This window comes from Nanorana parkeri, unplaced genomic scaffold (genome assembly GCF_000935625.1).
Source record: "Nanorana parkeri isolate BGI_ZX_2015 unplaced genomic scaffold, ASM93562v1 scaffold2374, whole genome shotgun sequence".
In the NCBI taxonomy this organism is placed as follows: domain Eukaryota; kingdom Metazoa; phylum Chordata; class Amphibia; order Anura; family Dicroglossidae; genus Nanorana; species Nanorana parkeri.
Window position 1 is genome coordinate 776 of NW_017308642.1, and position 24,940 is coordinate 25,715.

Consider the following 24,940-nt stretch of genomic DNA (forward strand, 5'->3'; position numbering starts at 1 on the left):
CACCTGCCTTGAGCGAGCAGCCGGCTATTACAGAGCCGCATCTGACGCGGGCGGGCTGACGAGGTAGCGGCGAGGGGACGGTCAGTGACGGGCCCCCTGATGGCCGCAGGCCCTCGGTCCGTGCCCGACTGCCCGATTGGTCAGTCCGCCCCTGATCTGGTGTGAAAGAGCCCTTAGAGCTATAAGGATTACAAACCCAGATTTACAGATCTCTGGTTTTTGGAATTTGAATAAATCTGGCAAACTGAACTAAATGAAGGGCTGCATTTGTTTCAAGCTAGATATATTTACAGGGTTATTCACAAATGGGTGAAGAGTCTGGAGAAGGCAGGAGAAGTGAACAATCTAGGACAAAATAGATGATTTTGAAAAATTCGCCAATTCAGCTCACTTTCCAGTTCAGCTATGTTGTCCTAGATTGTTCACTTCTCCTGCATTCTCCAAACTCTTCACCATTTTATGAATAACCCTGTTAATATTGGGCTCAAACCTCATTATCGTCACACCCAGGACCCCAAAGGTCACATTGCAGGCCAACCCCACAATCTTCATTCCAGCAGAGTCTAGGTACGGCTTCCAGGATTATGCCGATCCAGGTAGCTGTTGGGCAGAGACAAACTCAAGCAGCATTTCTTAAATGTTGACTAAAGTCACCAAAGAAAAAATATCAATGGAGTATCTTAAATGAAGAAAATAATAAAAGAAAGAGAACATGATAGAGCTTTTCTCAGCAGAGCTGAGGAAAAGGCATCCAACCTTCTAGGACACTAGCACAAAACTGAGGCTTAATAGGTTGGAGGCAGAGGTATATGGGGGCTGGCTTAATGTTTTTTGTTTGGAAGTGGCGTAACCTCCTGAACGCAGCAGATGTCCAAGAATCACTATATTTCTGTGTCCCTCTTCACAAAACATAAACGGGACTGCTTCAAATCAGTTTTATGCAAAAGCATTACATATTTTATTATTATGCATACCAAGTTTAAAGGACTAAAAATAAAATCTATGATGTGGCTTACTACTATTGTTAAAAACCCCCCCATAAAAATAAGATTAGGCCATATCCCTGGAGGGTTACAAAGAATTTGATAGGAGTTGTAAAAGGTAAGTCAGGTTTTTAAAAATATAAAACGGAAAGGCAGAAGTGATGAATTGTGTTGGTGGTTTAACCCCTTTTGACCTGTCGTACACATATACATGTGAACTACCTTAATATAACATCAGTTAAATTATATATTTGCCTGTTACTGCTGTCAGGGTGCATTGTATAATCCCAGGTTCGGTCCGGGCAATAGTTCCATTCTATTTCTTCAGCAGCAATATAATATGTGACAGTACGGAAGGCAGGTGATTCTTTAGCAATGAGTTTACCACATGCATTCACCCTGTAGTGCTGTCTCATTCCGCTTGTGTAATGGTCAGCAGTCATACATTCCACATTAAAAACACCTGATAGGAAGACAAACATATGTTAGTTACTACAGGGACATGCCCATGTATTGAAAATAAAGCTTCCCTAAGTATTTTCAACATCTGACCCAAAATGCAAATCGGTACAATAATGTATAATGGTAGTACAAACTGATCATGTCCTGTCCTGTAATACACTGTTCTATAAAAGGCATACATGAAGGTGGTTAAACTGGAAATGTTTTCTGTCCCTAGGGGTTTCTGGTTAGATGTTGGATGTGCTTGTGCATGTCCAGTATTATCACTCCTGAGCTTTGCACCATGCTCACCTTCATTGTCTGGTGTCATTACAGCAGAATATGAGACATGTGGAGTAATGCTCACAACATCCCTTGTGTTTTTATTTATCTGGATAGTATTTCCTGTGAAGTGAATTCCATGAATATCAATGACGGAACCAAGTCCCAGAAAATGCCAGCGTGCTGTAGATCCTACACACAAATCTAGGCCGTATTGATTCCCATACATGTACCCATTGATAGCTGTAAAAATGAAAAGAAATCAGTTCCATCACTGATAAAATCCTTCAAAAGAACCTTAGTGAAACCATGTTCAAATTCAGGACCCCAAAAAGGCTTCAAAAGTTAAAAAAAACTAAAATTACAATTTATTTTTTGGTCAAGTAAAAAATGTAGTAAGGTAGAAATAAACTGCATACGAATATTTTGGATTCTTTCAAGCTGGCTATACACATTACAATCTAATTGTTTCATCACCTTTGGATCTACCGAAATGTTGTAGCTTGAAGGTCTGCTTATAGAATGTATTTAATTTACAGTATATCTAATCTGACAGTCCCCCTTTTAAATTCATTACAGCTAAAGGAAATTGTGCAATCAGATTGTATGGTCATCTTTATCCAACCAGCAGATAGAACTTTGAGGCTCATTTTTCTTATGTTATGCATTTTCTTTTTACCTCCTCCTGTTTTGTTGTTTACAGGGCTCAATGGCTCAAGCTAAAAAATTAACTCACACTTTTCCTTCTCCTTTTTTGCTGCTGTGCTCTCTCTTTATCTAAGCCATAGTGGTTTGGAATTGTTTGTCATCTACGAAATGTTTATTTGTAAAACAATGCTTTCTGAAGCACCTAAATCACTAGCTGAATTCTATGTGCACCAAGCCATACTTTGCTAGAGTTCTAGTTATCCTGGGTGCCGGTTGCTGCAATGGAGAAGGGTTTATTTAAATGTAGACCTAATCGGAGTAGATTTCACTTGCTTTGTGAAGATCTGGACAGTGTTAAGGCAGATTACTTAATATAACTATTTGTCAATCACTTGAAGATTTGGGTAGTGCTAAAGCAACCTATGTGCACAACACAGTACTTCTCAATACTTTTATACATAAAAGACTGAGGACTGCCATAAAAAAAATTCTCAATGCATAATTCCACATCTGACAGTTCAGATATTCTTGTATTTGGCTCCTCAGTGAAGTGAAGATTTAAGTGAACAATTGTTTTTCCTAGCCAATATAAATTATTTATTTTTCTTTATATTATGTATATACAGTATATTGTTAGCATACTAAAATGTAGGAAAGAATAGGATAAGATCTAAACCAGAGAGTCTAAACTTACAATGCATATTATTAGACTCCACGAAATCAGGATCGTTCACGTCCACGGATTCTGGGTTGCCTGCAAATCGATTAATGTTGTCTTGCAGGTACCAGCTTTTGTTCTCATCAAATACAGTAGGCATCATCACAAAATCGTAATCTGCACCTGTCTGCAAAAGGTAGAAGAAGTTTATCCCTGTCCTCGGATTCAAGGAAAGGAGTAGTACTCTTTCTAATTCAGCAAAGAGCCATATAGAATTTAGTTTAGACACCATAATTGTGAGATCCCTTTGAAGTCTTGAATCACATGTGATACACCTGTGCAGAAGTATAACACTTAGGCAATTGCTCTGACAAATACTGATATTTTAGATTTTGGTAGCTGATGGAAGTGGAACTAGCTTTCTGTATATTTTAGCAGCAATGATTCCACATGGGAATATTTGCCACTGTCTCTGACAAAGTCTAATTAAGGAATTTTACCTCATCTGTTGCATTTTTCTAATGTAAAATAATCCTGAAAATCCAGATTAGACAAGAAGGCCTCATTACACCTCCATAGGTTGTGAGATCTGCCATTGGAGTTGATACAGATAAAAAATACTGGTCCATTTAAAACTGAAGCATCAATTTGCTTAGAAGTGCCCTAAACAAAGAAGGAGAAGTATTTACCTGATTGGTGCTAGTCAATTTATTACACACTAATAGCGGACCAACAAGGCCAGAGTTGGTGTCTTTGACTGGATCCACTGATGAGTAATAGAGCCATGCTATGCAGTTCAGATCTTCACTGGTGGGAGCCACACTGTCTGGTACTTTCCACTGATATGTCACAGTGTCTCCTGGAGCCACGTGGGAAGGACGGGATTGACCATTCTGACCAGTAGTGATAAAACCTGTTAGAAAACAATAATATATTTTCTTTATATTGTTTTGCACAGTGTTATAAAATTAACTTTAATACAACTACAACTGTTTGTGTTACACAAGAATTACACGTTTGTGTTAGTGTTATAGATGTGTCACCATATAAAAAAAACAAAAACATACCCTATAACTCAATTTTCAATCAGTTTTTGTTCTGAATACTAATGTATAAAATGGGTGTGCAGCGCTCAGGGTCACCGGTCGGTGAACAACAACTATCTAAACGTTAAATCCGTGCTTTATAAATTAAGGTGAAGTGAATATTCAAAGTCTCTATTGAATATACTGCCAGTTTGATTATCCTACTGTGCAAAATCTCTATTCAGTGCAAATGTGCAATATATATAAATAGATGCATAAATCCCATAATATTTAACACAATATTTTAAAACAATTTTAAGTGTAATAAATACCTTGTGATAAATTAAGATTCCATGCATCACACACAAAGTGATGAATAATAAAGTGGGTCAATAATATCACATCTTATTATACCATAAGAAGGTGCATCAAAAACTTGACAAAAAGAATCAATAGCAAAGGTGATCAATGATATAGTGTATCAAATATAAAGTCTTATAAAATGATGACAATAGTTCAAAAAGGTGTTTGTGGGTGTTAAAAAATCCTTTTTTCCACACCCTGTGTAAGTGTCCACGCCACTCTCCCCTCTGGGGTGCGTACTTACCACATTGTAATTGACTGTAGGCAATAAGAGATGCGGTCTCAGCAGCAGTCCCAGTGGTGTCCCATGGGTCGATGGTTAACGTAAATTAAAAAAGAAAACTCCTCATGGTGTTGTAAAGTATTAACATTTATTTAAAAATTGTATACACTCACAGTTAAAAACTAATGAATCAGCCGGTATTTCCGTGTAGTACGTGGTATTGAGGTGTGTAGCGGGGTATTTCCGTGTAGTACGTGGTATTGAGATGTGTAGCAGAGCTACACATCTCAATACCACGTACTACACGGAAATACCCCGCTACACATCTCAATACCACGTACTACACGGAAATACAGGCCATCTGTACGCCGCCTGTGACCGGCTGATTGGACTATTGTCATAATTTTATAAGACTTATACTTGATACACTATATCATTGATCACCTTTGCTATTGATTCTTTTTGTCAAGTTTTTGATGCACCTTCTTATGGTATAATAAGATGTGATATTATTGACCCACTTTATTATTCATCACTTTGTGTGTGATACATGGAATTTATCACAAGGTATTTATTACACCTAAAATTGTTTTAGAATATTGTGTTAAATATTATGGGATTTATGCATTTATATATATTGCACATTTGCACTGAATAGAGATTTTGCACTTTATATTTCACCAGCTGCCAGTAGGATAATCAAACTGGCAGTATATTCAATAGAGACTTTGAATATTCACTTCACCTTAATTTATAAAGCACGGATTTAACGTTTAGATAGTTGTTGTTCACCGACCGGTGACCCTGAGCACTGCACACCCTTTTAATACATTCTTTGACCTTAGTGTCCTGATTGTAGCTGCTCTAATATTGGTTATGTATTTCTTAATTGTCCATAAGCGCAGATTTTATAAACTTCACTTTTGTTCTGAATACTGCAGAAATGATAAAATCTAGTAGCTATGGTAGCCATACACTCTATGAATTTTGGCCGGTTCTTGATGAACCAGCCAAATTCGGAGCCAAAAAGCTGCTGGCTCTGTTTGGGTATTCTGACAGTGGCAGGCAGCCCCTGTCGGAATACAATGAAGACAGTGAGAGATTCCTCCATTAACACTCGTAAGTGTTGATGGAGGAATCTGACACAGGTTGAACTAAGACAATATTACAGTCCATGGCCAGCTTTAAAGTATACAGTACATAAACTCATGTAAGTGAAATCAAGTATATTCACATCATTTAAAAAGTTATTTTTTTTTTAAATCTAAAGCTTTCATAACAAAAATTCCTGGTGATCCTGCTATGAAAACCCTTTCTGAGGCATTTCCTGTTATAGGGTGACAACATCCTGTCTCTGTCTACCATTTGTACTTCTTCTTTGGCACCATGTCACATGCATTAGCAGTGTAGATTATAAGTGGCCATGTCGACGCTTATTCCGCCATTGCCATTATCAAAAAGTTCACCCCAAGATGCAGCTGCTGCTGGAGTGCATGCATGTAGACAGGAAATGGCTGCACAGAGACTGCAGGAAATCAGCAGTGCAGATATGCAAAACGAGATGACAAAAAGGTGAAAACAGTATTTCTTTGAAGAAAAAAAAACCTGAGAAGTGTTTATGCTACACAGTGCTTTAGCAAATTCAATGACCATCCAGTTAGGATTCAAATCCACTATTAAGCAGACTTATACTGTTAACCTATATTTATAGTTTTGCTTATATGGTTAAATAAAAAGTAGTTAGAGGGCTGAAATACCTTTCTTGAAGACAAAGGGATGTTCAAGGTTGTACATACATTAGCTTTAATTGTAAAGGTAAGAGGAAGTAATCGGAAGCCTGATCACACCATGGGTTAATAAATAACCATAGTAAGTTACCTTTAGCAGTATCACCAGTTTTGTAGACAGCACCTTCCATATCCTTTCCATGGCTCACTCCGTGGACCTGAATGCTGTATGGATGCCTTGCATTATTCTTAAATATAACCTCAATAGTATCTCCTACCTGTGCTCGAAAGACGGGTCCTAATAATTAAGAGAATAAATACAATTTATAATGACAAAAAATAAAACACGTACCTCCATATGCTTCAAACTAAAGAGAATCGAAAACTGGCCACATGCATCATGGTCTTCATCAAAGAAATGTTTATTTTAGAGCCTATTTGCACTTTGCACATTGTCCACACATCAAAAAAACACACCCGCCATATTTTTTTTCCAGGAGGGAGTTATCTGATCTGTGTATTTGCATCGAGGTGTCTTTGACAATGAATGGCAATGTACTACAACACATTTACACAAGACCTGATTGCACTGAGCAAAAACGCATGGAAGTGACCTTAAACTGCTTCTATATGAGGCACCCCTGACCTTAATCTTCCCTTAATCATTATTTCCTCATATTTAATCGGGGACACAAAATTGTATTAAAATAATCACCACACCTGCCCAGGTATATGATTATTGTACACATTTTCAATTGTTTCCTGCAGCATCTTTTAAGTTTGTTACAGTTTGACATATAGCTGCACCATTCATTTTGGTCATACTGTGCAAATTTGGGCTTTTACTCTTTCAAAACTATTTTGAAAACATTGAATGTGACTTTCAATTACTGTCATTTAAAACACATGCACCTGAAAGATTCACCAGGTCTAAATGTTTGCTGAATGTCAGATTCACTCATTTACAAATATGCCCCTTAGGTTTATTTGACTGAACTTTGCCATGAGCCCATTTATTCACTTATATTTATTCAAGTATATTTGTCCCAGGCTGAAATGAAAACCACAACCGCCTCATTTTTCTATATCCTTGGCCTGTTCACAAAATTGGAATTTAATTGGACCCCATTTTATCTACGTTTACCCTTGAGATAAGTTCCTACCCCAACACCATAGTTATAGATGGCTAATGCATTTTAACAGAACTCAATGGAGTAGATTATGATTAGAAGGCTGTTCATTTTCACTTAAAGTGGACCTTTACTCCCTTTGACTAAAAATCACATTATCATGCTGCTCTGCATGCTGACATGAAATCATCTTACATCTTACATTCATTAGTTAAACAAACATATTTGTATTTTACTTACAATTTCTTTCTTTCTACTTCCTGGTTCTCTTTGGCACAAATTATGTAATCTATGCCAAAGCGTTGAATCCTGGCAAAGTTACATCAGCAGAGCATTGCTGGGAAATCTCATCTGCAATTTCATGAAATCTAGTCACATGTGCGCTTCCACGCCTCCTCCCCCCCGCCCGCCCATTTGGTGTGAGCCAGGGAAGAAAAGTTGCAGCCATCAAAGGACACATATTGTCACCATTGCCATAAATAATGTATATTTTGTCTGTGAGGAGAGAACGATAGCATGCTGGGTGACAGACTTTCTAGAAAACTCAAAAATTACATACTGTATATAATGCCATCTGTCACATGCATTAGCACAGCAGCATTTGTTTTTCTGACTTTCCCCATAGTATAGTTTTATTAAAGTGGTTATCCTGCTAGTAGAAGCCATATATTTGTCTACTTCCTTTGACAGGTCAAGCTGTCCAGCAAATGTTTCAGTGACAGCGATTGAGACAAACTCTTTAACACTGACAAGGTTCGCTTACAGTGGCCAACTTTTATTCATATGACTTAAAAGAAAAATAATGTTGTAACTGCTTAAAAAGTTGTAGCTGGAGTTAGGCTTCAACGTTTGTCATTTGTTTAAAGTCCAGCTAACTTAAAACTATATATCTATCTAAGACTACTCAGTTCAACAGGGAGTGATTTCACTGCAGAATGAACAGTGTTGTCATCTTATTACAGGGAGTGAAAAAAACAACTGATCTTACTATATTACAGGAGGGCCTTAGAAAAACAAAAACTTTTTCTGATATTGGTAGAAACAGACTGCATTATACAGTTGTGCTCATAAGTTTACACACCATGGCAGAATTTATGATTTCCTGGCCATTTTTCAGAGAATATGAATGATAACACGAAAACCTTTCTGTCACTCATGGGTAGTGTTTGGCTGAAGCCATTTATTATCAATCAACTGTGTTTACTCTTTTCCAATCACTAGTTTCTGTTGTCATTATGATTGGAAAAGAGTAAACACAGTTGATTGATAATAAATGGCTTCAGCCAAACACTACCCATGAGTGACAGAAAGGTTTTCGTGTTATCATTCATATTCTCTGAAAAATGGCCAGGAAATCATAAATTCTGCCAGGGTGTGTAAACTTATGAGCACAACTGTAGATGTAGTTTTGGATTTTGCCTATGGTAACACTTTAAAAGAGACCCTGTTGCCAGACTATTTCAACAACAATCTTCCCAGGAGATTTATATCTGCAATTATTGTATCTACTGCATTTTATTTACCTTTAAAATACCTCACTTGTTTACATATCCAAAAGCCCTGAGGATGCTGCTGGGCTTTGCTACTTTGGATGTGATGTAAGTAGTCCCAGCAGACTCAGACCTCTCACTGAAGGGACAAGCTATAGTATTGCCCTTTGCTCCTTCCCCAGCGGCTACATAAAAGTTTATGTATGGAGCTGAGGCAAGGGGTGCAGGAGCTGGGCCAGCACAGAAAGTGATTAGATACTCCCCAAAGAGGAAAGAGGTATGATGTGCAAGAAGGGAGAAGGCCGTGCTAGGGAATTGCCTTCCTGGAGTAGGCTATTTTTTTTTAGTACGTTCAAAGGTACATTGCGAGTGAATAAAAATGAATTATGGAAATGACAAAAACCTGCATGTAAGCAGGTAAAATGCTTGATTTTTACCTGCAATCTGTTAATTTGGTGACAGGGTTGAGTATGGTGTTAAATATTCCATCACCACAAAAGGCAAATACAATGTATGAAAACTAATATGTGTCTAGAAGTTCATTGTGCAATTTTACTATGTACTCTAGCTAGCCTTACACTGTTAAAGGAGAACTATGAGGTGAGTGAAAGTCACTCAACCTCATAGTTCGAGCAGACATGTGACAATGAAACTGTCACACATCGGCTCAATACATCGGGAAGTGAGCGAACGCATACCGTCGCTCGCTCACTTCTCGATCATGTCCCTGCAGAGAGCCGTGACTGTCAGTCACCCCTCCCTGCAGGGATTCCTCCCCGTTCCGATCCTCCAGCGCTGACTGGAGGAACGAACGGGGGAGGGGGTGGGTACAGCTGGCTCAACCTCTAGATAGGCAGAGCCAGCTGTCACTCACGCAGCTGGGCGGATCTCGACAGCATTGTCCGGATCCGTCCCATGCTGCGGCGATCTTAGTATAGCGCAAGCTATAGCTCGCGATATGGTGAGCTTTGGGTCACGGGTGGACGCTAGTTGATGTCCTCCCGTGACCCTTAATAGAACTATGGGGAAAACACTTATCCCATAGTTCTCTTTTAAATTTCATTCCATGGAGCTGAACATGAGAAATCATTAGATTCCCCATCCATGCTAAACAGGGTGGATAGAAGAATCTCCGCTACCAACTATTGTTTGAGCAGTGGCTGCTGAACACCCGAATAGTGCCTGCTTCTGATTGGTTGCAGACAATGTTCAGCTGACAATTTTTTGAAATTGAATAATCAACTTTTGTCAAACGAGGAGGTGTCAACATGGTCATCCACATTTCGAATTCAGGCAGTTTCTGAAAAATGGGCCATGTATGGACAGCTTTTGTCTCTCAGGGTCCTATAAACTCCTTGGGGATATCTGGAAGCACTGCAACCAGTTCTAATGTGTAGTGTGTGGACAGGTTAAGGGCTAAACTACACCAATAGTTCTAACCTCATTCTTCAGAAAAATTTAACCATTTGTAGAAAGTCAACTAGTTTGCATCACATTTGTTTTAATTGGGCTGCAAATGAGGTAACTGCTATCAAAAGAGTAACTTCTGCAGTTGCATAAGATTAAAATAGCCTGTGTACTTTAATACAACATAGACTTATCAATGACACATTTCCATACATCAAGCATCTATTTTGTACCGCTCTGTATTTCTGTAAGAAGAGTGTAGTAAAATCACCAATTACCCAGAATTCCAAGATGTATTTCGTTTTGGGATCGTGGTTTCTCCTTAGTGAATGTTGAGTCTGTGAATTCCCTATACACGGCTTTCATATAACTTCCTCCAATTCTCAAATCATTTTGCTCAAAATATTTTGCTGAGTCACTGCAAATGATTGATAATAGTGTGAATGATATTCTATGGTATGATTATCATTTGGTTAATTACATATTCTGATTAAACAGGAGGTTTACACAATGAGGATTACCTTATTGTATTGTATTAACGTAAGCATATTCAATTATATTTACATACACATGACTCATTTACATAAAGTCAAACTCCAGAAAAAACTTATTTTTTTAGGGATTGGACATAGCGGCGTACAAATAGAGGGGGGATCGGGGGGTTGTCTCTAGTGGTTCCCAAAACGGTGATCGTGATGTAGAAGAAAAAAGGGAGCGCCACAGTGGTATTATCAGTTCAGTAAAGCTCTACTATACATGAAAAGAAGTCGGTGCAGTTCGGGGGGGCCAAAAAACTCAGGGCTTAAAATGCCAACAACAGACAGGATTATTGACGAGGATTATTGAAAATACATTCAAGAATTTAGAAAATAACATTTCAATTATAGAAAATACATTCAAGTGACACTACATTCAGGAGTTAAATCTTAAAAATACATTCAAGTATCTTGACTATTAACAAACATGTATCCTATTTGTGTATCATTCGGTTGTAGATCCTCAAATCATCTCTGAATTGGTGCTGTCCTTCCTTCTGGAGGGTGGCTACTTTTGTTCCCCATGGTCCCTGAGTGTGTTGTAAAGTATCCACCACCCCAAGCTCACTCCTGTAATGGACTACAATCTCATGCGCTGGCGGAACCACCAGGGTTGCAGCGGTCGCATTTGCTATCGGGCCCTGGCGTTCTGCCACTTGGGGGGTGGGCCCGGACTGAAGGGGCACCAGGCCTGGGATTTTCTTTTCTACATTTAGCCCTGCTTCAGCAAGCACGGTTAAATGTAAAGCAGAACAGCCATTTTGTATGAGTGATTTCAGTGGCTATACAGATACTGAAATCACTTGTATGCAGCCTGCTTGTCAGGCCCCTCCATGTTTTTTGTGTTTTGTATAGGGTGGACTGGAGGGCCCTTCATGGTTTCTTGCACCGGGGCCCTGAGCAGGGCTGTAGCTACCATGGCACTCGCCTCAGGCGCAGCTGAGAGGGGGCACAGCCAGGGCCGGCCTGGCTGTGCACAGGGCGCCATTGGCAACAGGGGTGCCAGGCGGCCAACACAGCCACGGCCAACACAGCCACGGCTTGGGGAGAAGAGGAGCGGCACAGGCTCCAGCTTCTCTTCGGCTCCCCGCTGCTCTCCCCCACCTGTATGGGCAGAGGCACATGCGTGCCGCCATCCTGGAGGCGGGGCACATGATGTCACATACTGCACACGTCTGTTGGGGGGAGGCACAATTTTCTGTTCTTGCCTCGGGCGCAAAAAGAGCTAGCTACGGCTCTGGCCCTGAGGTTCCTAGTTACGCCTCTGATCTCATGTTTAGTTTACTAGTTGTATTGAAATTGTAGTCCATCATGGCAATGAGCTTGGAGTGGTGGTTACAACACACACAGAAACCACGGAGAACAAAAGTAGCCACCTTCCAGAAGGAAGGACAGTGTCAGCATGAATTCAGAGATGATTTAGGTGTGGTTCACACCTGTACGTTTTGTAACGTGTTCAACGCTCTACGAACGCTCTACAAAACGCTCAAACAAGAAAATCCCATTGTTTTCTATGGGTATGGCTCACACCTTGCCGTATTTCAGCCCGTCTGAACGCGCTACAAAACGGCCTACGCCTGAAAAGGTACATGAGCTTCTTTGCGGCGTTTTTGTCGCACGTTTTTTGTAACGCGAATCACGATAAAAACGTGCGTCACGAGACGCGCGACAAACGTGCATATTCGATACGCCTAGGTGTGAACAGAGCCTTAAGGATCTACAGCCGAGTGATGCACAAAATGGAAACATTATTGTTAATATTTAAGGTACTTGAATGCATTTTTAAGATTTAACTACTGAGTTTAGTGTTACTTTGATAGGGTATGCAGCTGTATTGGTTCAACAACAGTATTTACTGTGGTCTGTTACCCCATTGGAGAGATCTCCCCACATTTCCTGTCAGAGACCATAAGCAAAGTGAAATCTCCCTAAGGGTGACCATACACACTATAACCTGATTGCCCAACCCCTGTACATAACCTTTACATTTGCCAAAACTAATATGAGCACAAACCTAAACAATACATTCAATTTGTATCTAATTGTGCAGGCCACTGTATTACAAAGTTGTTGGTAGATCTAAAAGAGATTGTACAGTTTTTATAGTGTATAGTCAACTTAATAGGGTCAAGGACAGCACTAAGAATATAAAAAGTCCATCCAGGACTTTTACAGGGTTATTCACAAAAGGGTGAAGAGTTTGGAGAAGTGAACAATCTAGGACAACATAGCTGAACAGAAAAGTGAGCTGAATTGGAGAATGTTTCCCGTTCAGCTATTTTGGCTTAGATTGTTCTAGGCTGATAGACAGTTTGATTAATAAGGCTTCCGATAACTGCGTATTCATTTTTCTTCTTTGACCAATCTATCAGAAATTTCAAATGATTAGAAGCAGAAAATCCCTCTAAATGTTAGATAACAGTGCATAATGCGTTGGTGTGAGAACAACAATGTCTGCTTTTAAAGAGTCATCCTCTAAATTCCAGTTCCCGTGAGAGAATTTTAAGTTAGGCAGGAAGTGAAGGGAAATCTCCAACAACTACACTCATTTTTAGTAGATGAGTTAAATGCTTTAACCCCTGAAATTACAATTATCGGTGCACAGTAGAAGATGAGGGCAATGTTTCACACCCCAATAAATTAATGTATATCCATGATCATATGATCGTTTGAACCATTACCAGGTATGCAAGACCTGGAAAAGGGGGGCTTTTTAGAAAGATATTGCTCTCACTATGAACTTGATAAAATATAAAAATTGTATTTATTATAATTAAATTAAAAACATAATTGCATGTAAATATACGCAAATTTGGTACATAGGTTTTGTACATGGTTCAAATACAATACAGTAATTGTTTTGTTTTTTTAAACCCATATACTTTACAGCTCAGATTGTAAGTGAAATTACTTTTCATATTTTTTTCTAAATGATTCTTTCTTTTCTTACTGCTGCTATCATGGGCTCCCCCTCTCCATCCAGCCTACATTGCAGGATGGACCATTAGATACACAGCCGTAGCTCCTTATGAACAAAAAATATATAGCTATAAAACCTACCTCCCAGGAGCATCTAACTTTTGCCCAGTGAATTGGTTGATTGAGGTTGGACCATAGTTCCAGATGATCTCTAATGCAGCAATATAATACCGTCTAACAGTGGATTGATATTGAGAAGGAGGACCCAATTTGGAGCAGTTCCTGACTTCATAGATTGCCTGCATGCCACCTGTAAATCAAGATGATATTAAATGATTTGGTAATAATGTGCTTTTCCAAGTAACATTGTGGAACTGTTTTTGCTATCCCAATTTGGATTGCCTCGGACTGCTTTCTACCAATATTTGAAACTTAGACATGCCTCAACTTTCCAATTTGGTAGTGCCTCCCCAGAGTTCCATTCAACACCAGTTTTGGATACCCTGGTCGCTGCTTGCAATACCAAGGGCACTATTTCCTATTTATATATACGCTTAGTAACTAACTCGATATTACAATCACCTTTGAGTGTTAGGAGTAAGTGGGAAGATGATCTAGGCCCTGTTACAGATGAGGACGGGAGGAGAGTAGAGAGGGATGTTCTATCGACGTCCTTATCAACTTCTCATAGCCTTACTCAACTGTTATTTTACATAAGACTTATTGCACTCCAGAGTTCCTGTTCAAAGTAGGTGTCAGGAATTATCCTTCATTTCCAAAATGTGGTTTTCGCCAAGGTTCACTGATACATCTATTGTGGAGCTGTCCCAAACTGGTTATATATTGGGGTGCAGTGCTTAAGTGCTACACTCAGTCTTTGGTATATTGTTAAATAATACACAGAGAGTATGCATACTAGCACTCTGCGATGAGTTCATATACCATATTGGCTATACATAGAGCATTATTTACTGCTAGGCGACTGGATGCCTGAATGTGATGTCACTCCGGTCCAGGCACCTCTACAGGGCACGTGAGGGAGCTGTAAGCAATGCATATATGGATGGAGCTCCCTCACGGCCATAGCCCCATCCCACTCCACCTCAAGCCGACACATGGCATATTTGGAATGGCTGCTTGGCGCGAAAACTGACAGTGGAGCACTAGGGGGAGGCTGAGGAGCCTCTCACCTACAAAAGTGGTAGGAGTGTGATGACCCACTGAACACCCACTTTTGGGTCACGACCCACCAGTTGAGAACCAAGGGTCTAGATGGATACAAAACTGTACACAATAAAGGAATGTGTGGATTCTTCTATAATATTATAAGTTAGGCATATGAGGGAAGTTTATGAGAGTTTATGCTGTAATTGGAGTACTTTAGCTGGTGGTGGTTGATATATTTGGTTTTGTGTTTATATGTCTGCTTGTATGTTCATTATTTGTGTATTGTTTGAGTTATTGTTATGTATCTTCTCTTTTTTTCTTTTTGTGGGATGTTTGTTGGAGAAAAATATTTAAAAATAAAAAAGTATCTGATAAAAAAAAACAACTGAGTGGGACTACTGGGATCACAGAAAGTAAACATTTGTTCAGACCCAGAAGTTTTAGGAGGAGAAATGAGAGCAAAACCTTAAAAATGAATAAAAGGCACCAATATGCTGTTTTCAAAACTGTATAAAACTATAAAGCTTTAGAAAATGATTTACCTTCAAGATGTTCATTAACCTGAGAGGTGGCAAGCCACTTTCCGGGATTCTGTGTTAACATTGAAGCTTGAAGCATTGATGCAGGGAGGAGACTGATAGTGTCTACACGCCTGTGTTGGTATGTCAGTACGTGACCATAGAAATAGATAGAGTGTACATCTATTTCATTTCCCACAGTAAAAATGTACCACATTACATATGTGTTATCACATACAGAGAGGCCAGGAAGATTGCCAAACATGTATCCATTGATGGCTGTAACACAAAATTCAGAGTATATTGGAAACTACTGATTATTTAGAAACTACTGATTATTTAGAAACTACTGATTCAAATTTCAGGTATAAGGAGTGCCATATTTTCTGACATCTTGAGCACTGGCGTAACGACCAAGGTCGCAGTGGTCGCATGTGCAACCGGGCCCTGGTGTTCCACCACTTGGGGGGGCGGAATGGAAGAAGAGGGCCTGGCCCCAGTAACTGCCAAGGTACCGAGGCGGGGGCCTTTCATGGTTTCCTGCATCGGGGCCTGGAGGTTTCTAGATACCCCCCTGATCTTGACATCAAAATGTGTGAAAACTAAATTTGTACTTTTTCCCATAAGTTTTGTTGGAAGTCACTGCACACTGTCCAGAGGAGACACTGCCCATGTGCACTGCAGCAAAGTAACATTTGCAGATAAATAAAAAGTAGTCGAGGCACTCACAGGTCTTGTGCAGAAGTGTATGTTCAAACAGGAAGAGTTCATTCTGTCCAATGTTTCGATGAATCACAGTCAAGGCAAAATAAACTCCTCCTGTTTGAACATACACTTCTGCTTAAGACCCGGGAGTGCCTCTACTACTTTTTATTTATCTACTAAACTTTTTTTCCCATTCAGCCTGCAACAGGCCTCTAATAAGCAATAATAATTGTGGTCTAATAATTGTGATTGTCACATTAAAACAGGGAGGGTAACATTACCATCAAGAGTAGTAAGGATCAAGGTCAGATTTCCTCAATCCTGCAGGTACAAATCTTTGATGCTCAAAGCAACAACCTTCTACTAGGATATTATAAACTTTTAAAGATTTTATGTACATAGTTACAAATATATAAAACATCAGTTTTAGGGGCTGGGTTACAGAATATCCAGTGCGTTCCAGCACAGTTCGTACCTGGAATGCACCGGAAAACAAAAACAAAGCATCCTGCGTTCTGGGGCGGGAGGGGGCATGGTGATGCCATTTATGTTAATGGCTCAGCAGACATGCCTCCCAAGAACTGTGCCGAAACGTACTGGATGTGGTGTGAACTGGCCCTAAAGCATATTTGAAACAAAATAAAATTAAGCCAAACCAGGCAGAATCCCCCAGTAGCAAAAGGAAACTCTGACTGAGGCATTATCCTCGATGGAACGTGAAAATGTACTGTGAAAACAAAGCTCTAATTTGGTTTTTGAATGATCTAGGAAGGTGAGAATCTTACAGTACTTTAAATTGCTTTCCGTAAAGCCTTCATCTTCTTTATCCACTGAAGCAGGATCAGTACAGTAACTATTTATGTTATCATCAATATACCAGCTCAGGTTTTCATCTATCACAGATAACATTAAGACATACTCCTCCGTTTTCTTCTTCTTCTTTTCCAGGACACCTGTGGTAAAATGACATAAACCAGTACATTTTATTTTTACAAACTCCTTGATCTAGTAACATAACAATCACAATTAAATTCACTGTCATGCTGTAAACTGTCAAGCATTAAACTTCCCCTTACAGTATTTTTGTTTTTATTTATGAATCTAAGATACCCTCAGCTGTTTATTCCTAAATGTTAGCAAAACTAATCATGATTTTACTGCTTATTAGGACTGTGGTTCTGCTTCACTGCTACTGTGGGTTCAAGGTGAATGCTGCATGTTTGACATTATGGTGAAATTCACTGGACAAAATTATTTGTAACCATAATTCACTGCCTGGCATTTGAAGTTAGGTCAGTTGGCTTAGAAGGCTTTTGTGTAAGCTGTCCGCTTTATTTTAAAAGGGTGAGGACACAGCAGCCATATTGACAATGTGATTTATTTGTGATAGGGAATGCATTGGGATTGCTGCTGACAAACTGTTGGGCTAGTGTAGGTCTTTTAGACGCTGGCAGGTCTACTAAAGTAGATATAAACTCTTACTAACTGTCATGTAGGTAGCAAATGCTGTGCATCTTGGAATATGGATGGAGTAGGGGGAGGTTTGTACCTTTTTTCATCCTTTGCTACATCTTACTGCTGCTGATATCCTGCAGGCTCTTTACAGCCTTTCCCTGTTCACATGCCCTACAGTGATAACAGGCTGCATGTGTTTTTCACAGGGCATATTTCCTAACTGTTGCTGGCTGCAGTTTTTTTTTTCACAGCTCTTTTTATAAATGGTTTCATAAGTGGAATATACCCATGCAATATGCATCAGCACTGATGTTAACAGTTTCATTTGAGGGAGCATGTGACAGGGTGATTTACAGGCAGGAGATTGTGCAAGACAAGGAAAAAACTTTGTCAGTCCATAACGGGGACCTTTATATCATTTATCAGCATCATGAGCTATTGTTTCCTGAAAGCTTGCAATAAAAATAAAAATAGGTTTTACAAGTGATATCATGTTACAGCTTATATGATATTTTAGTGGTCGGGTTTACATCTACTTTGACAAACTGCGGTTGAGTTCTTTGAATTTCATTTTCTTATGTGTCCTGTCTGTGTGCACAAATCGGTACACCCAAAAATCCTTTTATGGACCAATATCTGTCCTCAACAACTGATTAATAACTAGCTCTTCAACTGTCAATAACAGCTACTTCTTTTCTAATAATTGGTGTCTTTTTCACTTTTCCAGATTACAGTTTATAGCTTGGGATGATTAACCGCTTGAAGACCAGGTGTTGATACCCTCTTCCTGGCCAGGCTATTTTTCAGTATTCAGCGCTGTGGTACTTTGACTGACGTTTATTGCGTCATGCAACGCTGTACTGAAATGAATTTTATATCATTTTTTGGGGACAGATAGAGCTTTCTTCTGGTAGTATTTAATCACCACTACGGGTTTTATTTTTTACTATAATTAGGAAAAATTACTGAAAATTTTGAAATGTTTATGTTAGGAAACATTTATTATTACCCAGTTTTTTGGTAAAATATAAAAGACGAGGTCACGTCGGGTAAAGAGACACCAAACATGTCAAGCTTTAAAATTGCACGCACCCGCGAAATCGCAGAAACCTACCATACCCAAAATTGGCCATAGGCGACGCTTTAAAAGCTTTTACCGCTCATCAGTTTAGTGTTATCAGTGAATAATGGCCCTAGAACTATTGCTCTCACTCTGACGTTCGCGGCGATATGTAACATGTGCGGCGTAATGGGCCCAATCGCCTTTTTTGCACGTATGCGCACCCGACGCATGTTTGCATGCGTGTATGTATGGGTGGGGACTTTATTTTTTTAAATTCTTTTTTATGTGTAACTTTAAATTTGGGGGGGAACTTTAATTTTTTTCCGACTAAACTTTATTGCTATCACTTAGGGGGCTAATAAAACACCCCTATTTGAGAGCAAAATATGTGACAGGTCCTCTTTATGGAGACATCAGTGGTCTCCAAGACCCCTAATGTCACCTCGGACCCCCCAAAAGAAGCTGATGAAGCACAGATCTGCTCCATCAGCTTCTGAAGCATTCTTGCAGAGGAGAGGGGACCGGAGGGAGCTCGTGTAACGATCTCCCTCTGATCCCCTGTGACACAGGCATCATGCTGATCCCGGGCTCGCACCGGGCACAGTGGAGGGGGGGGCACCGATCGTTACCCCATGCTCTACACCGGCGGATCGCTTGTATGTTAACAGGGATCGCTGCCTGTTTTTAAATATCGGCCATTTCCCGCTCGCGAGTGTCTGAGCGGACATCTAAAGACGCCGGCTCAGATCTAGAGAGCTACCGGCCGGCCGTTTTTTTACTACTGCTGGCCCAGAGGTAGTTAAAGTGCATCAGGCAGTTGCTACAGATACTCTGTTCAAAAGCTTCCTTCACAGCACCTCAACGCAAGCATTAATACAAAATGTAAAAACACTATGCACCCAAAACACTGCACACCCTCATTCCAGGTACACCACAACCCCTAACTTTCTCCTCATATTCCCAAGTTTTCAAAAATATCAGAGCTACAGCCCAAAGGCATGGTTTAGTAACAATTGGCCAGCACTAATGGAAACGTGACCAGGTAGAATAGGCTATATTCTGGAAACACAAACAAGGAAGGTATTTTGCTACACTAAAAATTAATGTTAAATTACTTAGAATCAATTAAAGTGATATAAAGTTATACGTTTTTTAAGCTATTTCAAATGCTTATTAAATCACTTACAATGGATGCCACTTCTTGATATTTAAATGTTTTAACTTCCTGCAGAATCAGCTGGTCCCCTGAGCACTGGCTCTGATATCCTGTATTGTGGTGGCTCCTTTCCCTTGCAGGGTCCTATGGAGCCACCCTTGTGTGTGCTATTAAGCTCTGTGTTTCTCTACAAACACACAATCACTGCAAGGGAAAACCAGAACCCTGTCCCCTGCTCCTCCTCCCCCATCTCCAAGTTAGGGATGGACTGCTGCTGGAGATTGTGCTTACCTTTGTGATCGTGTTCTCAACCGGAAGTTCAGGGAAGCCAATCTGAGAGAATTGGGGTTAGCTGTTCGGAAACACGATGACTGTAAGTGTTTGGGCCAAACTTTTAAGAAATACTTTACTGGGCCATGTATATTTGTTTTCTCTGGATTCATAATTCATAATTCACTTTGAGAGTTAAATACTACTTTAGGGGGAACAACGTACCAGCAGCAGGGCAATTTTGTGAGCAGATTGAAGAGGGAAAAGGGTTAGACAGAAAGGAAGGTGTTTTGTTACACTAAAATAAAAGTGTACTGTCCCAGAGACACTTCATTTTTATACCTTTTATGGTTCAACCATGCTTATTATAAAACATTCTATGTATCCAGTAAGAAAGGCAAGAGGTTCTAGTTTCTTGTTATAGGACTTCTCTTAAAAAAAAAAAAAAAAAATGTATTAAATTTATAGTAACATGCAGTGGGTGTTTGGTTGTCTTCTGTTATCCAGGTTTGATTTGTTTTATTATAGGCAATATTAAAGACCTCTCAGTTACAAGGTCAGAGCGGTGTTGCTGTTGCTTTCATGTCCTGACTGATAAAACACTGTCAACTGTACAATATTCTTTTTGTCCCCCATGTCCCCATGGGACTGCCCAGGTCCATATGCCCTTTTTTGAAATTGGTCAGAATTTGGTATCAAGAATTGACCCCATAGACTTCAATGGGATTTGCTGCTAAGTTTGGGTTTCATGAAACTTCAGAGGATTTGACAAACACCTCCTGAGAATCAAACCCTGGCAGATTAACTTGTCCCTACTGCTCATTCTCAAGTAATACAATGTCATTAACACGCAAGGGCATAAGCAAATGCCATTTAACCATCTAAGTAGTAGTAGGCATGCCAGAGATTCTGAAAAAGGATCATAAGCCTCTCCATTTTATTGTTATTGCAAAAAAACTTCCTGTCGATAGCCGTTCAAGAATTAGCATTTTTAAAATATCAGTTTCACAACAAATGACCAAGTAATGCAATCCAGCAAGCATTGTAGCTGTGCTGAAGTCATAAAGTTCACTCTGATTACCTTAATCTAGCCCCTTGGGACCAAAATGTAGACAAAACATCACATGGTCAATGGGAGTGTACCTTCTGAAGGCTTGAAGTTGTAAAATCACCTTACTTTTTCTATTGCCTGGATTATCAATCACATTCAAACTTTCAAGGCAGGTTTTTTGTATTGCAAAACAAAATAAACATTCGCTGAGCACATAACCTTACATGCTAAAGCTCTCATTTCCAGAAATCTGCAAATTCTGAGAAAGATCAGCAACCATTTAAATGATTTCTTTAGCAGTGAATTGATAAGGAATTAAGATTATAATCAAATTGCTCACCTCTCTTACAAATAATCAAGGTTCCCACAAGTCCAGAGTATATCTCTCGTGGAGATTCATAGTGTGAATGATAAATCCTGGTAATGCAGTCATCGTCCCATTCAGTTGGGCCTTGATCTTCCACAACTTCCCACCTGTAAGTTTGTAACATGCCAGGCTGGACATGATCATCGTTTTTGTCATTTCCTGATGTATTGTCTGGATAAAATGCTCCTGTATATACAATTGCAGTATTAAAAATAAATCCAACTTCTACTCAATAACCATTTATGCTTAGAATCATGTTCTGTTATACCCTAATGTTGGCTTGGATCAAGAAGTTAAAACTAGCTGAGTTTGGAATATTAAAGAAATGCAGACTTTCAAGCTGTTCTGATTTACATAATACGTTGTTTTATGTCAAGCATTTCTCCTGTTTGGATTACTATACTGTTTTAGACAAATTGGGTGGGCAATTTCGTCCCTCCCGCTGTTGTGGGATCCCTGGGTAAATTCTTGTTCTTTCCTAGTTTCCTGTCCTTTGTTCAGCCAATTGTCCTTACAAATGGGATTATTAACCATTCCTGCTAAAAAATGGCAATATCAGGCAACAATCATCTACAGGGTTATTCACAAAAGGGTGAAGAGTTTGGAGAAGGCAGGAGAAGTGAACAATCTAGGACAGCATAGCTGAACTGGAAAGTGAGCTGAATTGGAGAATATTTCCAAATCAGCTATATTGTCCTAGATTGTTCACTCCTCCTGCCTTCTCCAAACTCTTCACCCTTTTGTGAATAGCCCTGTCAATGTTTATGGGTAGCTAAAACTCTAAATGTAATAGTTTAGAATTGTCTATTTAGATTGTGAAATATGTTTGTAAATTGTTTCAGGTTAGGACAAATCTGGGTTTATCTCTGATGTGTTTACTATGTATTGATTTGTGCTTGAAACCTGCACTCCCACACTGTTAACATACTGTAGATACGGACATTTTTTGTATGGCCGGTTTTAGGGTACCCATTACTGTATGTTAGTGTCAATTTATTTTCAAGTCACTACTGCAGCTAGGTACTATTTTAGGTCTATAGAAGTGGGACATTTTATGATCCTATACACAGATTATATACATAAATAAGCATAATTCTTGAAGTTGTGACAATATGCCCTAGTAGAGTATTCTGGGATGGGTACATGTTGCTGCCTGATAATGGTGGTTCACTAGAGGCTCCAGTATGAGGCTGCTGTCATGGCAGATCTGGAGTTCTGTTTGCTAGGGCTCTGGAATCTGGCCAACCAAATTTTTTTGAAAGGTTCCTAGGCTACCGCTCCACTCCAGGTTTACCTGGCAGTGACAGGTAGATGTAAAACGTGCATGAAGCGCTGCTGCATGATGGAAATATTCTGTGTGGGTGCTCCTTGGAAGTGCAGGGAAAACTAGAAAGAACTCATCAGCTGCATTTCCTTTTACTCTGTGGATAAGATCGGTTCTATAATTCCTCTAAATTCTCTATTTTAACAGGCAAGGGGTCACCATGGTTCGTACACTAGAGTAAATGGAAAAAATGTGTGTCTCTGTGACCAATATAAAATGGAAACTTCCATTTCAGTGGACACATTTGGGTTTACTTGAATTTGTAATGGCTTGTGTGATCAATTGTGCCCATTCCTATATCTCATGCTAAAACTAGAGAGCGGGTTTTTTTTCTTTGCTTCGCTATTAGCTTCCCTAGAGTGATCGAGTTTTTTGTCACCCAATTCTTCAAGCCTTACTAATTACAGCATATCCTATTCATTGGTGAAGAACAGGTAGCACATAACTATTCCCGAGACACCCCCACAGGGTCCCATAATATCAAATGTGCCTTCACATGTTGTATTGCCTTTATTTTTTTCTTCGTCTGTCTGTTGAAGGTGCATACTGTGCACCTTAATCTGAATATTTTTGCAATGTATAGCAATTGGATGTTTGCATAATTGGACTAAAATACATGGTTTATTATAATTGTTAAATTATATAGATATATTAGCAAAAAAGCATTTTTACCTTCATTTCCTTTTGTGTATCGCACTCCATGTGGATGAAACCCATACGCTCTGGAAGCATTGTTTAAAAGATGAATAGTGATATTGTCACCAATTTCTGCTCTCATGATGGGACCCACAATTCCCTGCCAGCTCGGCTTTTTCTTTTCTTCCATGTATGAGCCATTTGTGTATTCAATATAAAGAGCCTTTTTATATTTTCTTCCAATTCTGTTGGAGTCCTGTCGTAAATAGGTGCTGGCATGTCTAGAAAGAACAGCATAGTGTATTTCAGTGAGCTTACCGGAACATTGAATCTATCTTATTGAAGTTAAGCACACAAAATGATTCTTATAGTTTATGCAAAAGCTGTGAAAGTGTGGTAATCTGTGGAAATTTACCACAGTTTATTTATTGACAGTTATTGGCAGTAATCACACCCCTTTTAGTCATAAACCTAAATGAATCTACTGTAGCTTATTGTGCCGCACATGTTGCATATCACCACAAACGTCAGAGTGTGAGCAATAATTCTAAGGTCACAAATAAAATGAAAAAAGTAAAATAACACAATTTTTTTTTAAAGTCCCACCCCCCCACATACACACGCAAACATGCGTCGGGTGCGCCTACGTCTATTCTGCCTATTGTGACACACATGGTACACGCAATTTTAAAGCTTGACATGTTTGGTGTCTATTTTCCTGACGTGACCTCGTCTTTTATATTTTACCAAAAAATTGGGGTGGTAACAAATGTTTCATAACATTTCATAGTGAAACATGTGTTTTTACAAAATTCAGGTTAGTTTTTTGTTCTATAGTAAAAGATAAAAACCCCAGTGGTGAATAAATACCACCAAAACAAAGCTCTATCTGTCCTCAAAAAATGGTATAAAATTAGTTTCAGTACAGTGTCTCATGACGGAATAAATATCAGCCAAAGTACTGCAGCGCCGAATACTGAAAATTGGCCTGGCCAGGAAGGGGATTTAACACCCCGGTCTTCAAGTGGTTAAGAAACTCATAATGCTCTGTAAACTTTCAGCCATTGGTACACAGTACAAAAAGTAAATAAACAAAATGTACCCAAAACTGTTATAATTTCATTTTAAATGTTTTCATTAGGAAGGTAGCTTCTCCAGTCAGAGTTCATGACTCTGTCCACTCCTCGAAGTAGAGTCTACTGATCCTGCTTTATAATGGGAGTCTCATTATCTTGCTGCACACTGTATTGTAAAATAAAGAATATTAACGTCTTAACAGAAAAAAGTGAGGCCCCTGTGGAAAGATGCTGGCATGTGGGCAGAACTGAGAGGTCCAGAAAAGTAATTGCTGGACACCTCATATGAGATGCTGTTGGGGGATTCCAACCATAGGTAT

At 39.3% G+C, this 24,940-nt stretch overlaps 1 protein-coding gene across 1 annotated transcript in view; it reads right to left on the minus strand.

Annotated features, from left to right (window-relative positions):
* Positions 1-1,238: 1,238 nt before the first annotated feature.
* The window catches only part of LOC108801534 (ceruloplasmin-like), a gene marked incomplete at its 3' end in the record, with an annotated part of 40,963 nt that continues 17,261 nt past the window's right edge, over positions 1,239-24,940 (minus strand). Inside the window, exons 3-13 of the mRNA XM_018573423.1 lie at positions 23,581-23,825; positions 21,558-21,770; positions 17,008-17,175; positions 15,542-15,796; positions 13,974-14,142; positions 10,656-10,795; positions 6,517-6,648; positions 3,702-3,925; positions 3,049-3,199; positions 1,737-1,949; positions 1,239-1,446 (exon numbers count right to left, since the gene is read on the minus strand). Of these exons, the coding sequence (XP_018428925.1) occupies positions 1,239-1,446; positions 1,737-1,949; positions 3,049-3,199; positions 3,702-3,925; positions 6,517-6,648; positions 10,656-10,795; positions 13,974-14,142; positions 15,542-15,796; positions 17,008-17,175; positions 21,558-21,770; positions 23,581-23,825 (2,118 nt within the window). The remainder of the gene's footprint in view (positions 1,447-1,736; positions 1,950-3,048; positions 3,200-3,701; positions 3,926-6,516; positions 6,649-10,655; positions 10,796-13,973; positions 14,143-15,541; positions 15,797-17,007; positions 17,176-21,557; positions 21,771-23,580; positions 23,826-24,940) is intronic.